The following is a 16,288-nucleotide window of genomic DNA, read 5'->3' as shown; positions in this document are numbered from 1 at the left end:
TTCAGTTGTGCTCTCTCAAGAACATCTATGACAATTCCAATCATTAAACAAAAAAACATCAGCTTATAGAATGCTATCAAGGCCAAAAGACCTTCTATGGAAGCAGGAGAAAGTTGACAGAGTGAAAGGAAGGCCTGACCTATTTTCAGGCTCATTGTTGCCAGCACTTCTAGAGAGGCAGCAGTGCTGGTCTCCAAGACTGTCAGTGAAGCTATTGTTTATCTATGCATTTTAATAACAAAACAAAGGCTCTTCACATCTGTGCTTGTAAAGGTCAAGATATACCACAGCATTGCATAGCAATCCAGTTGCAGGAATGAGTAAAGATGAATATGCTGTTCATTATGGTCATGTGCAGTTGATTTATATGAGTCATGATCAGACCTTTGGTTCAGAAAAAAGGGAGAATATATTTATTAGTACTTTATTTTTGGAACAATTAATGCAAAACAGATGTTTTAAGTGAGTCTGGTTTTTCATGATCAACAAAGTGATTGGTTCTTTATGAATCATTTAGATATTTATAAAGCTGACACCCACATAAGGGCATAATGACTGAAATCAGAATATGGTCAAAAAACATTGGGCCAGAGAAGCACACATAGGCGTCTGAGTCTATATTCATCCATTTACTAAAGCAGTACTTTCTCTGAAGATTTTAGCTACATGCAGATCCTAGTATAACCTTAGTACAAAAGGAATTGAGGATACTCTGTGTCTGAAAACTAGGCAACACTCAAAATGCTTTTACTCAATTACCTATTTATGAGGGAAAGTTTGACATTTTAGCTTCCATATCTAATTCTGGATGCAATACTGAAATACTGATCATAATGAGAATTAAACAGTATTAGGACTTTTTAGGCTCCCGTGTTAAAAGACACCAAAACCAGTGTAGAAGTTAGAAAGCAAGTCACTCTACCTCCTGTATAGTAGGAACATCAACAGCTGAGTGCACCAGCCTTCGATACATTGGGTGTTTGTTGTCCTTCCCTTTCTTGTTTAGATCTATAGCCTGAAAGGACCATGAGACAGTGTTATTGCATTTAGAATCTGCTTAAAACATATGAAAGAGGATTAGAAAATGCAATAAATTGGAATATTTCAGGTGGAGACTACACAAGGGCAACCTGGGGATCCACAACCACGAGATTACGTGTGTCTCAAACCTGACAGATGTCTGAGGAGCCACAGGCCCATGGCATAACCTGGTGATACTGATCCAAACCACAGTGCTTATGACAGGAGAAATAAAAAACACCCTCTTGCAGCCCTCCTCCCTGCCCAGTCACACGTGGGCAGCCATAATGATGCTCAACACTGAACAAACAAACCTCTCTGTCAGACTCACCCGCTCCTTCATACGAGACACTATGAATCGCAGGTATGTGCTCATCTCTTGTTTACTTGTGTTTTTCTTCTTGATACTCTGCCAAAGAAAAATGGGATCATATTACTACTTTAAACTTGACTTCAAAGTCCAGCCAATAAACATTTTCTCTGCATTAACACTTGATTTGAAAAGGTAACTTTGAATCACATAAAACACTATTTCTTAGGGAAAATCTTTTCTGGGAAATTAGTAACACTAACACGCCACAAGGACTATATATGTTGCTTTGAATTATGTCTGGGCTGAGAACTTCAGCTACTGAAATATTACAGGTTTTATTTCCTCTTGTATCCATAATAGTTTGTCAAAACCTCTCATTAAAAAAGTGCCTAATTAGAATAAAGCAAAGAAGAAAGTCATTTTAGGGAGCAGCTAAAAATTTATTTAATGGTCTTTTTATTAGCAAGGCATTAATAATTTTAGTAAAATAAGAAATAATTTTAAAAATAATATCCTGTACCATCTACAAATTATGTGCTTACTAAGCAAAATGACACCATGTGGGAGGAAGACAAATTGGCTCTAGCCAGCAGAAACAGAACACTTTTTACTGCCCAAGAAACATAGCAGTCTGGGATTTTTGTGGTTCTTCCTTAACAAAATTTAATCCAGATTCTGGAACACAGATCACTACTTTCTAGCAGTTCAAGATCCAGAGTTTTTTCCTCTCATGTTAGACTATAAAAAAGACTTATCCCCACCCTTTAAAGTATAACCAGGCTAGTGGGAAGCCCTGCATACCAAAAAATGTGCTGCTAAAGAGAAGGTGTCTGTGCAAATGCCTGATGTGCTCTTACAAAGCAGCCTTTCCAATCCCAGCTCACAGCAGCTGTGCACAACTCTGCATGGCCCTACAACAAACAGCTGGCTGGAAAGTGCTACCTGCTCCCTGCTTTTACCTACAGCAGCTCTCCAAAACAAAAGCACAGTGAAACAACAGCATGGGTTCCAGGCCTATTACCCTGAAGTGTTTCTAACTGCTCACATCTCCTGCAAGGCATTCACTCCTCCTCAGACCTCCTCGTGCACTGATTGCCAGGCTGAGTTCTCCCTTCTCATGCCTCATTTCACCACTTGTGTGCAAGCTGTGTGGACAAAACTGTCTCAGTTACACCTGGATCCTCAAAATCTGATGGTCTTTAGCAAGATCCACATAATTGTGCAGATGATGGTTGCTTAGCAAACACTAGAAAAAAATGAATCCATGTTCTAATAGGTAAATAAAAGAGGCTTAAAAATTATCAGTCACTAGAAGTGTGCTATTTTTCATTGAGTTACTTATACACCACTCTGGACATAGGGAGCACACACATTGAGTACAGAGCATCTGCTTTTACAAATTTACTTGGCAAGAGTAAAATTAAATATTAGCACAAAAAAGCTGATAGGATTTGATTGTGTGTCCCCTGTTTATATTCCTCCTGCAAGACACTAAGGACACTGAAAACCACAGGCTGTTCCCCTGTGCTACAGCAAACTTACAACCTATACATCTCAGGATTGTACTTACTATCTTTCTGGAAACAAAACTGTACACAGCACTACCTGCAAAGCTGCTCATCTGATTACTTAACAGCAATTAGAATCGTTCCAAACTGTGCTGAAATACCAGTTCAGTCACAAACCTACTCAGATACTGCATTGTGCATAACAACACAACAGCTTCCCCCTGACTGGGAAATACTCTGCTGTGGAAAGGGCCAGCCCCAGGTATTTCTAATACCTACAGTTCCTTTAAGCATTATTTTCATAATATTAATGGTTGCCTGACCTTCCTCCCAAACTCTGGACTGACAGGGAATTTATCCCGCACTATATATCTGAATCACATTCTCTATATTCATATTTCACCCTGACTGCTGTGAGAACGTGCATTCTGCTGGAATTCCAATCACCTACTCAGTTTCTCATAAACCAACATTGCCACTGCAAATGAAAACCCAAATGTGCATTAAATTATCTGCATTATGAAACACTGCTGTCATTTTGTCATTTCAGGCACTGAAGTGCTGTGTGCTTGCTAATGACACAGCATTTTGAAAGACTGAAACTTATAAGGACACAATAAAACTCACATGCACTGACTAGTCCTACACCTCTTTTTCTGACATGGCTCTGAATTTATCAGCCTTTGAAAGTATTTCAGAATTCATGTGAATCATTTTTCATGCCCTGCTGGGCAAGACAGTTTGAAAGAGACTGTTGAGATAGATGGTTTACAGACCTATCCTTCAGATCATAAGAAAAGATAGATAGCTGGCTTTGTATAGTTATTGATGTCAGCAATTAATGCCATCTTAAGCACCAATGAAAATGATATAATTAACTTGCCAATTCTGGCAAACTTTAATTTTTCTACTTTCCCTTCAATTCCCTACACTGATTTATTTTAAGAAAAACTTGATCTCCATGTTCCTCTACTAAATTTTGAAAGGTAATAAATTTAGGGAATTGGAACCTATGAGCCAACAAAATGTCTTTTTATGGCAAGGTTGCTCAGCCTTTGTAGATAGCAAGTTACATTTGAAGCACTTCGTTCACTTTTCAACAATAATTAGCCATTTAGGAGGTAGCATTCACACATTCTTTGGATGTTATAATGGAAGATGTGTACGTTTTTTTTAAAAAAGCCCTCCTTTGTATTTTGAAGATTTGTAGTGTTCTCAGAGAAGTCAACCCAGAGTCACTTAAAGCAAGAAAATAGATAATACTAGATGGGGACTATGATTTGCATAAAATCTATTTATATTTCTCACTTTCAGGTCCCCTTTATAGGCAGAGTGATATAGAAGCAAATATAAATGAAAATTAGGTCTTCTAATTTCCTACTTTCAGGAAACAAAAACAATGATACTGGCAAGATCCACTATCTTTTCCCTGTCAGATCTACTAAGATACTCTACGGGAAACCTTGTTCAAGTTCAAGTTTGTTTCATGGAGACTGCTGAGATTCAATCCAGCCCCCAAAATATCAGGATCCTTATACTTTTAGATAGCCTATTTGTGGGATAAATTATCTTAATATAGGACTGTACCAGGTCTGGCTGGGATGAAAGCATTTGTCTTCACAGCAGCTCATATGGTGTTGTGGTTTAGATTTGTGACCAAAACAGTGTTGGTAACACATGGATGTTTTAGCTCTTGCTGAGCAGTGCTTGCACAGCCTAAAGACTTGGCAATTTCCCACTTTGTCCCCACAGTGAATAGATTGGGGAGTACACAAGAGGTTGGGAGAAGACACAAGGCAGAAAACCTGAACTAACCAAAGAGCTATTCCATGCCATATAACCTCATGCTCAGCAATAGAAAGGAAGAGGAGGGGGCCTAGGGGGAATTTAGCCATCTTTAACTCAGGAGCTGTCTGGGCATTGATCTGTCCATGAGAGTGGGGAGTGATTGCTTTTGCACCACCTCTGTTTTGCTTTCTTTCTCAGCTGGGAGTTGAGGAGACAGGAGAGAGCAGCCATGTGGTGCTTAGCTGCCTGCTGGGGTTAACCTGCAACATGGACAATTGCTAGGTCACAGCATTGCTTCAGAGAAATCTGCAAACCTTCTGCTTTCAATCAAGGTAAACTGAAAGACTTGGTCATGCCGATGTGTTTACACAAGGGATGAAGGAGTGAAGCAATAACCTTCACAATAGCAATCCTCATGTAGAAGATTAATGAGATTTGGTAGGTGAAAGGCCAAGCCTGCAGCCTAACTCTTTTCTTGGGAGTGCAGGAAATACCTTATATGCCTCATTCTCTGCAGCACATCTGTTTCTTCTGGTACCTGAAGGTTACATTGCTCTTTATATTCAATATTCCAGATTAATTATACTGCCTAGCTGTTCAAGAGGATAGCAATATATTGCACCATGCAGATGTGACTTATTTAGAAATTCTGACATAGTGCAAGATTTCACTGCAAGACTTTACAAACCACACGAGCCTAGAGAAGCCAGGGGCACTTCCAAGAAACACTCCATCTGCAGTAGCACCAGGGATGATGGAAGTGACAAATCTCTGCTCTCTGAGTTAGCTCTCTACTCCCAAGGTGGCAGTGGCCACTGTGCTGCAGTTGCTGCAGTATCTCATTTGAAGAGAAAAAAATAGGAGAAAACTCTAAGGAATGCAAAGTGTCAGAGCCAGCATTCTGTCTAGCTATAAGCATTCAAATTACATTTGCACCGTTTACAGAGGGTTCCCTTTCTCTATAATCTCCCATTAATGAATATTTTTCCCTTCCTCTCTCACCTGTCCTGTGTATACACACATCAAAGAGCTGCATTTCAGTTCAGTGATGGATTATGTGAAGGCTGCTCAATGACAGATACATGTTTCTAAGGCATCAGCTGCATTTTCAGAAGCAATTCAGGTTTCCAGGAGTCTATTTGCAGAGGGGAACTATGAGTGTGAGTCTAACATACACTCACCACTGCTCTTTAGAAACTTTTTGCTTTACACACTGGCCTTTGGACTATTTGAGGGCTTAAATTGGCAGAGGAATTTGGTGCTACATATGGAAAGCTTTACTGCTCTGCTGCCCTCTCAAACTTGCAGCCCTCAGGTCCTCAGGTTTCCTGTACCATTAAGAAAGGTATGCAGGCACATGGAATGGGTCTCAGAGCATTCAGTGCACTGTGTGCCCTAAGTATGACACAGAAAAGCTTCTGCAGGAGCAAAATATGCCCTAAGACTTGCCTCTTTCATGATCAGATGCAGTACAATTAGACTTTTTAAAGCATCAGGTGCTTTTGGGAATGTTACAGCTGAATCCACAAATTGATTTCTACTTGTATGGTGCATTAAGCACATTATGAATATGAAGCATCATATGAATTAAATATGCTTTTATCTGCACAAAGAAGGTGGCAGGAGGCTCTAAGTGGAGGTTTCCCAGTTTTCTCACTGGGAAATTCCTTTATCCTTTATTCATTATGTCCCATGAGGGCCCAGTTCTGCAGCTCCCTGATTTACTCCAGGGTGCACAGGAGGGACTGGTGAGGACTAACATCTCACTGGGCACTGAGTCATGTGCTGCTAAAACTGGTCCTGCACTAGGACTTCCCTTTACCCACCAATCCATTATTATGGATATATATTATATCTATCTATATATTATCATATATATTATATTATATATTAACTATTATTTGTGTGATCACACCAAGCATTGTTTCAATAATATGTTTCCCCATACAGATCTCAAACTCCTACCATATGAAATAAATCAATAAAGCCACATTCTTTCCTCCTTCCTTGTATTTTACATTAACCACCTTGACTGACAGCTGGTACCTGAACCCCCCTGATCTAAGCACTTGAGTAACTTCACTTAAGTAACCTCCATCTTCCCGTGCTTCTAACTTTCCACTGCTTGTCATTCTCACTTGTCAAATTTTGTCTGAAGTTGATTGTGAACTGCATAATGGTTTATTTTTTATGTACTCTAGGAAATGCTCAGTACAGTATCAGAACTCAGGAAAAAGCCTATTTATAGAATACTTATCAGCACTGTATTTAATATCTTAAGCTCTACAGATTACTTTGGTCTCCTATGTATAAACCTCAGGAATATTGAAATACCCACTATGATAGGTAAATTAGCTATTAAGTCCTTGCAAAGAACATGCATGGAACATCCAATCTCTGACCAGATGATTGTAAAAAAAGTTAGGAGTCAAGTGAAACCACATGACTAATTCTTTCCTTCTGTTTAATGAATCAAAATCTATTTCTCTGGGACAAATAATACATCAAAATGCTTAATTTTGCCTTCTTATATTTTTTTTTAAATTTGGATTTTTAGACAAGAAATAATAATAGTCAGTTATACCAACGTGATCAATATTCTCCTATTCATAGTTTTGTATTTATCTATTCCCTCTCCAAAAAATTAGTATTTTGTCAGTACTTTTGTAGTCTTTAGGTATAAAATTAACAGCTGAAGAAAATTAATTCCCTAGTTTTATCTAACTGAAAAGCAGCAGTAAATGTACAAGTCTCCTACATCCTTCAGAGACTGAGCTGACTAACCCTGTCTGGAATGGACTACTCCAGTAGTGAAAAATGTAATCTCTAAGCTCATTCAATATTAAGGTTTTCTCTTGTGACCTGTCTACCAGGAATTTTGCTGATAATGCCAATTTATTTCACTTAAGACAATGATTAGTCAACAGTCAGGGAAAAATTTCAATCAGTGCAATGTGGTTTGAATTGAACTTTGTTTGACTTTTGATTCCTGTTGAGAGTTATATAGGGTACAAAAATATTTAGAGTGGTACCATCAATTTAAAGAAAGAAACAAATGAGGAACTGGACATTGTTGTTTATGGATGCAATGGAGAAAAACCACGGGCAGGCAAACAGAGTTCAGAACAAGATTTGAAAGGGATTCTTATAAATGATATGGGAGAAAAAAATTTTTTATGTTATGAACAAATCTTTAGCAATGGCCTTTATAAAGTATTTCTGAGTAGTCAAGCGTGCAAGATAAAGCTGCACAGATTGATCAAACTAATACAACCAGCAATTGTGAAATGAAAAATCCAAAGGCTTGCTGACCTTGGCAGCATTACAGAAGCAATCTTTACATAAGAACGAAGTGTTCTGAGGTTATTTCTCCCATATATTATGTTTTAAACATACTTTTACTTCACCTTTGTAAAGAGCTTTGAAATCTCCAAGTGAAAAGTGCCGTGTCCAGTTATGGGATTAAATATGAAAATATATGTATCTCTTTGTCCCAGCTATCAATTTTCTTGAAGATACATATTTACTGCTGATTACACAATGTAAATCCCCCACAGCCCTCATGCAAGATGGTTAAGCTCTGTTATGCCCTCTGGACATCAGCCAGGGCTCTCTCCACATTATTAGTTTTTTGAATATAGGCCACTTTCTTGCTTTTAAAATGAAATTAGAGCAGTCATTTCCTAGGAGGGCGGGGACAAAATAGCAGAATACTGAAGGATGAATACTGACATAAGGATGCTGACTCCCACACTCACAGGGACTGTGCAAGCCTCCTTAGTCCAAGTTTGCAGAACTAGGGCTTGAAGGGATTTGAATTAACAACAGGAAAAATAGGAGCTGCTGGCACAGGGGGAGAAAGGATGCCATGGCACTCACAATGGCAATATCCACAAAAATAGGTTGATCATCACTTGAGGCACTAAGCAAGCCAAAAACCTCTGGAGCAGGAAGTATTTAAGAGCCCCCCAAACCTCGCCTTCATATTTGTATAACAAAAAAGGAACCAATATGCAGAAAGATAGGCAGAGAGCACATGGCTCAAGTTTCACAGGATTTTTTTTTTTAAGGTAAACATTTATTTAATATCATTGCCATAAAGGACTTCAAGGCTTCATGATGAAAGTCAAACTGTTCTCAAAGCTGACATATCAGAGCATATTTCAAGCAATGATTCAGCATTTCCACTCTGAGGACATCCATGCTACAAGATAGATGTTATGAAACCACCTCATACAAAAGGTGGCATAAACCATCCACATTCTCTACTTTCACCAGGCGTCATCTAAAATTCCTGGCAAACTAGAATGGAGACTGGATTCAGTTTACCTAATTTTAACTATTTATAGGAATTATCAATACTTCTAATAAGGCCCGACAATTATTAAAGAGATTTATTTAAAAATCTGAAAGTAATTAATCTATATATGGTCATACTTTTTGTTTTTAACAGAGGGAATATTGAACAGCTAAATTAAATGCTAGCAATTTAATAGGAAGAGATGCAGTATATGTCCTTATTCTTAGCAGTTTTTTCTCTGCCACTACTTCTTTTTCATTACTTATAGCTTCCTTGAGGCAGGCCTGATTTTCTTACTATTTCCCTAAACCCTGAGAGCTCCCAATCTCAGGGAACAGCAACAGGTTTTTTGGAACTCTTTCTAAGGTAACAGCAGTCAAAAAGTGCTGTTTTGAAACAAAACAATCCATGTGTTTTCAACAACTGCTTCCCCATCCCACAAAGTGCCTGAAACCTTACATTCCTTGCAGCACAGATCATCCTAAGGTCAGTTTGCTGCTCTACAACTAATCCAAGCTTTTAGCAAAGGAATTCCCTCTCTCTGCAGCAATCCTAGGCAGAGTGGAACTGGCAGTTTTTATGCCTTTCTGTAGCAACAATTTTATTTGAAACATTCATATGCATTATTCCTTCCATAGGAAGGGAGCCTAGCTCTGTAGGAAGCCTGGTGAAGTGCTCCATTTGGGGAGGTGACACAGAGATGACAACAGCAACAGGTATTTGGCTGATTCAAGGCTGGGTACCAGTAAGCACCATCCTGACCAGAATGTTTAATCTTTAATGATATGTAGACAATATATCTGCCCATTCTTGGAAAGTATATAAGAAATTCTTTTTGCTGTCTCCCAGCCATACTCATAAGAATAGCATTTTTAAAGAAAAAGCAACATAGATATGGATGTCATGAGTGAAATCCAGATTGCCCTTTTTGCACCAATAGAATCCACATCAGCAAATGAAAAGCAGGATTTAACTCCATATTTTTGATACTAGCCTAATCAGTAACATGATTGTGGCTTTATAACACAAAATACCATTTCAATAAAATATTAAGAATGCAAGTCATCAAAATACAAAAATGATTCATTAAAATGACATTAAGTAAACACAGTAGCATCTTATACAGCAATTTGTTTACTCTTGTTGAAGGTTCCCACACTTTACTGCACTCAGGTGCACTCATTCTGGCACAGGGTACTGTGCAAGTAAAACTTGCTGGAGTCTTCAAAAATGGCCATCTGCTGCAGGCACCACATTTTGGTACCTCTGCACAGATGCTCTAGGTATGTACCATCATTTCAATATTCAATTATTTACCCATTAACCTGGCCAGACCATCTGGACACCTTAATAAATCTATTATTGAATATCAATCCTCTAATCAGCACATGAAATCTCATAGGTACTCACCCTGCAAACTGGGCACTGCCAGTGACTACTGCTGTCTCTAAGCCTGAACTCATCAGACAAACACTTGGAATGATACACACGAAAACACAGGTCACATATCAACACCTCTCCAGGCAAATGGCATTCAAAACAATACCAGTCATGATTTTCTGTTTCCCAGTCCTACAAAAAATACAAAATATTTTGGTATGACATTCTGTCAAAATCTGCAGGAATTAAGAACAAAATTGATATGTCTTGAAATCCAGCAGCAATTAGACATTATAAACATTTTAAAGAAGTGTATAATGTTTAAAAAAACGGGAAAACCTATGTGCTTAAAGATCTTCATCAATTTAATACACACTAACTCCAATAGAATATGAATGCCAAGTTTTAATTTTTTCAAGTGTCTGATTAATTACAATTTCAAATATGAACTCTGTCCACAATGGAAAGTGGAGGTTTCTTCTACCTTTGTGTCAAATGTTTGTTGACCTCTCTGTATTAGACTGCAAACAAAAGTTTGTGCACCTCAACCATACCTATTTTCTTGGACTACTTCCCTTAGTTTGATTGTTACATTTTATATTTTCAACTGTAATTTTCTGAAGGATGGTCCCTTCCAGTCTTTACTCTCTTAAAACTGACAAGTTTTCAGCATCGAAGTGTTCAGTTACAAGAAATAAATGATATCATGAACCAATTACTGCAAGAAATGTTTCTGCTAAGCAATCCCAATGCAATTAAAAAAATACAAAATATTTCACTTGCCGTGCTCAATAGCACCGGGCTCATTCCTGAAATGTTCTACAGAAGACAAGGATATGGTTCTGCTGATGCACAGATGTCTTTAATATACTCTTCCTTGAAAATTCACCCCCAACGGCCAAATTCTGACCTTTGAAACATGTGCACAAGCTTTGTTGAAATAAATGAGAGCAGCATGCATATAATTTGGAGGCAGAATTTTGCTCTAGGAATCTATAGTTCTAAAACCAAGTAGAATTGCCAGTGGCCACTGTTAAATGTTTATGTTTGCTATCTGAAATGCCACAGTTTTCTCTACACTTAGAAGACAAAATAGCTGTCATATCTCAGATAAAACTCCCAATGCCTTTTCATGTCAAATGTCACTTTTCAATGGGTTCAGACCTCTGAAAAAAACTACCCCTATTCTTCAATAAGTTATCTTGATAAAAATCTGATGAAGCTATTTTTAATGTCATGTTGTAAAGGTGGAGTTAGCAATTCCCACTGACTGCCAGAACCGGCATTTGTCTGATTTTCATTATTCTGTGCCTGGGAACTGCAGTCCCTGTGTGAAAGGTCTCCTCCAGAGGAGAGCATAAGAAGTGCCCCACTCAAGTGGCACTGAGCAGAACTGTGTTGTGTACAGAATTCATCTGACCAGAGCCCCCAGGAACACCAGAGATTTTGGGACAGCCTCACCCCAGACTGCCTGCACTAAAGTTGATGTACCATGAATGCTGGATTGCAGGGGCAGCAAGTTTAGAGGGGGAAAATCCGCCCTATGAAATCTTAACCAGTGATTTTTGAACTCAGAACTTTGCCCTCCTTTGTTGTGCAGATTAACAGTGTAACTTGACCTTTTGTCATTTCTCCTCATTTCGTTTTATTGGCAAATTCTGTACGTCTCAAAATGGCATAACACACCAAATTTGGCTATAAAAAACACATCTTGTTTCACCAAATCTTTCCCCTTCCAAAGCCCAGCGGCTATGTACTTTGGAAGCCCTTTCTTTAGGATATTTTGTAAACAACTAAAGATACTGCATTGTTGGTGTACTTGATTTGCCTGCAGACTGAGAAAAATCGGGATAAAGTAGTGTTTTTTATTTAATTTATATTAACTGTATGTATGAAGTGAAAAAAAAAATCAGGTGGCAGTAAAGGGCCAATTAAGTAAGAAAAAAAATCAGTTTCAGTTGAATATTCATTTAGATAAAAAATTAAACTGAGAAGACCCCACAATCAGAATTCCAGGACTCTTAGTTTTTATTTGTACTAGTTAGATATTCGTATCTCCCAGATATTCCATTGTTAAGAAATATGCTGGCAAAGAGATGTGGAATTTCATAAACATATGGAAATATATTTGCTGGCAAGAAAAATCATACACTCAAGCCAGAAACCATGACTTTAAATAAAACACCAGAAGAGGCTTCCTTCAGTATTCACACTGTAAAGATTTGAAAACTTCATTATTTCTAAATACAAGGCTTTTCACAGAAAAAAAGTTTCTGTTGAATGCAGTATATTTAGTGCATAAGTATACATGAAACATGCATTTATGTAATATATTTGAAAAGCTAGTAAAAAAATATTTTAAAAAAGGGTGCATAACCCTTGTGGACAACTGCCCTACTGACTTGCAGTAGCGAGGTCAGAGGCATTAATTTTCCTCCAACAAGCAATGAAATGTTGGTTATCGCTTCTCTCTCGGTTTACCTAAGTAGGAATGGGAAGGGAATGTGCTCTCGGCACTTTATTTATTTTTATATTTATTTATTTACTTGTGTATTTATTTATTTATTTATTTACTTACTTACTTACTTACTTACTTATTTTCATGCAGGAAATGGGGTTAGTTTGGTTGTGCCCAGCTCCAGCTGCCACGCTCGGCTCCCAGCACTTTATCTATTTATCTATCTATTTATTTATTTAAATTCTTTTTTTTTTCTTATGTTCATGCGGGAAATGGGGTTAGTTTGGCTGCGCCCAGCTCGGACTGCCACGCTCAGCTCCCAGCACTTTATCTCTTTATCTAATCTATCTATCTATCTATCTAGCTAGCTAGCTAGCTAGCTACCTATCTATCTACCTATCTATATAGCTATCTACCTATTTATTTAAATTTATTTCCTTATTGTCATGCAGAAATGGGGTTAGTGTGGCTGTGCCCAGCTCTGGCTGCCACGCTCGGCTCCCAGCACTTTATTTATTTATGTATCTATTTATCTATTTATTTATTCCCCTGTTGGTTTCCTTATTGCCATGCAGGAGCGGGGCTGTGCCAGCTCCGGCCGTGCCCGCTCGGGGCCGGGCAGCTCCGGCAGGCGCGGGCGCGGCGGGGCTGCAGTTCCCGCCCGCACCGCCAGGTGTCGCCGGGCGCTCCCGAAAGCGGCGGCCCAAGGGCGGCCGCGGTGACAGCGCCGGGAGGGAGCGGCGACATCGGAGCGGCCACCGCCAGCCCCGGAGCCAGCCCGAAACACGGGGTGCACACCCAACTCGGGACCGGGGTGACATGGATGATGGTGGTGGCTAAGAGAGTAAAACTAAGCTATCCTAATGGAAGACAGAAACGTAATAGAAAATATGACAGAATTCAAAACCACATAGTGCAAAAATTGTTCACCTTGTTTTTTGCTGCTGTCTGGGAAAAAGGCTGCATACCGTAGGCCTTTCAAAATAAAAACAAAACAAACTTTGTATCTATACTGTAAGCCATCTGATTATCAGGATATACACAAGGCTAGAAAGAATTCATGCACAGTGACCAGGAAATCAATGTTAGTTCTAAGTTCTGGTTGCATACATTTCCTCCTGCATTCCTGGAATGCTACCTGACACTTTAACCACATTTTATTTCTTTAGAATATCCCATGTACTTATATGATTAAAAGAACCCAACACCCATCATTCTTATCCATATATACACCCACCACCAGGCCAATTTAAAAATCATCAAGAATATTAATGATTGTTAATTAATGCACTCTCTTTGATACATAAACCTTCGGGCATCTAAAAAAGATCCTTCTAACATAATTTACTGCATAGGTAGTTGTCCCACCGGAAGGAAAACAACACCTTTGCTGCATATTATCAAAGGTTAGGCTATCACTTTATCAATAAAACTCACAGTCCTTATTTGTGTATTACAGGTGACCCATTTTCCCAGGGCCGTGCAGACTGAAGGAAGGATCTCTGCCACAGGCACTGGGATTCCTGGCGCAGGGCAGGGGAGGCCTCCCGGGTCACGGTGCTGGCAGACACAGGGAATCCTGTGCCGGTGCCCAAGTCCTGCGGTTCAGCAGCACCAGCGGCTGGCCCCGAGAGGCAGCGGATTTGGCAGCAAAGCTGGTAACTCACATCCAACAGGAGACCTCCCCCTGCCTTCTGCCCGGCTGCCCGCTGCAGTCCCGGGTCTATGCATCAGCAGGGCAGCAAATGAGTTTGGGGGACTGTGTGTAATAGCCAAAGAGCCATGCTCTGTTAGGCAGAGCAATCAGATGGGTCACACGTGGTCACTTGTTCTTTATATTCAAATCTGACAAACATTATATCATAAAGGTCACTTTGCGCTGACGTAAAAAGCTGAGATTCACTCAGCAACGTGAGTGAAGTACTGCAACAATTTCAAAAAAACGATTTATGACCAGCACGTAAGCTTACTTTTCTTTGTCATTTGTCTTAAGTAGGTTGTCTTAAAGCAAATACATACATTTATTCTGGAAGTACGGAAAAATAACATGGGATAGAAAATGTCAGGCTATCCAGAACATTTGACAATTTAAATACAGATAAACCCAACAGAAAGGAATGAATCATCATGTCGTAGCCTTTACTGTAAAATAAAATACATAGTTGTTGTCAAGGAAAGAATAATTTTAGTGCACAAAGAAAATGTCCATTATAATGCAAATGTACATGGAAAAGAAATGCTTACTCATTAGTAATGGAGATTTACTTAGCTGTAATTGAAATAGGGAATCTGTATGTTGGAGAATGTGACATCCTGCTGTACAATTAGCATACCATTAAGTAGGAGATGTGAAGCACATACTGACAGTAAAATTAACAATAACTTAGAGGTCACAATTGTAACTATTAGGTCACTTCCATACCACACCAAGCCCATAATTATTGTAAAAAAAAAGATGTTAAAACAAGTAATAAATTTTCATTTTCACATAAATTATATGTAGGCATAACACATGAAAACAGTATAACCTCCTTTCTTAGACTTTGTCTAAAAGGACCACTTTGCCTTTTTATAATGCACATTCCATTAACATAGCTCATTTCTTACCTGTTAATCTGTTTTCTCCAAGTCCCTTAATGGTAGCCCAGATACTCGGTATTAAGTCACTCTACTATCAGGTGGAGAGAGGAAAAGGGAGGGGGAAAAAAGCAAAACTCTATTCATGAAACTCCCCCTTACGGGGATTTGCTGGTTTCACACTGTTGAACTAGATTTCCCAAACAATCCAAATTATGGATCTCCTTTGGACCCAACCAGTAAGCTAAAAGAAAAAAAGTGTCACATAGATGGGAAAGACAGTTATAAGTCAGTTACCCCTTTGGCATGATCATGTTTATTTACAAATATTATATATACAGTTCTGTTGTCCTAAATTCAATATGAAGCAAATGAAGGAAATAATTTCTCATGGAGTTCATGGTTCCCAGCATTTCCTGTGTGGCACTTGTCCCATAGCACTCTCTGCACTTTTTTTTCCCCCAGGTGTTCTGTTTTAAGTGCTTCTCCAGCGTTTCTTTTTATGTGTGTGCTGCTGTGCTGTTCCTCTCTCTCTCCCCTACCCTCGTGCACACACAGCTCCTTCCAGATCACCAGATTTTCATCCAGACCCTCCTGTGCACAAACTCATGTCAGCCCTGCATGGTGTCTATGCTTTAACAGTCCCCAGAGCTCCAGCTGCCCAGTGGATAAGAAACTTAGAGCAGTTTCTCGCTAGTCTAAAGGAAGAGTTTTAGCAGATACACAATAGATTTCACCCACCGTGTATCGTAACACTTTTTGGTCTGCCACAGTGGTGGAATCTAGAATGGCAATAAGGTCCATGCCAGCAGAAAGAAGTAATTTTAAAAATATAAATTATTTAAAAATAGTAGTATTTGCATGCTACATCTATTTCAAGACATTTTCAAATCACCAGCCCAAGACTTCAGTGTAATCTTTCCATGACTATTTTACAACCCTTT

General features: G+C 38.9%; 1 protein-coding gene across 8 annotated transcripts in view; it reads right to left on the bottom strand.

Annotated features, from left to right (window-relative positions):
* Positions 1–16,288, bottom strand: part of ZMYND11 (zinc finger MYND-type containing 11) — a 105,534-nt gene that overhangs the window by 17,407 nt on the left and 71,839 nt on the right. For 3 of the 8 annotated variants that reach the window (XM_014872247.2, XM_088159202.1, XM_014872246.2), the window contains exons 4-7: positions 13,698–13,742; positions 10,340–10,501; positions 1,352–1,429; positions 923–1,015 (exon numbers count right to left, since the gene is read on the bottom strand). In XM_014872247.2, the coding sequence (XP_014727733.1) occupies positions 923–1,015; positions 1,352–1,429; positions 10,340–10,501; positions 13,698–13,742 (378 nt within the window). The remainder of the gene's footprint in view (positions 1–922; positions 1,016–1,351; positions 1,430–10,339; positions 10,502–13,697; positions 13,743–16,288) is intronic. The other 5 variants (XM_014872249.2, XM_088159219.1, XM_088159224.1 and 2 more) reach the window with 2 other exon arrangements.

This window comes from Sturnus vulgaris, chromosome 1 (genome assembly GCF_052056855.1).
Source record: "Sturnus vulgaris isolate bStuVul1 chromosome 1, bStuVul1.hap1, whole genome shotgun sequence".
NCBI classification, from domain to species: Eukaryota; Metazoa; Chordata; class Aves; order Passeriformes; family Sturnidae; genus Sturnus; species Sturnus vulgaris.
Note: the sequence above shows the minus strand (reverse complement) of the source record. Positions and strands in the feature narration are given on the sequence as shown.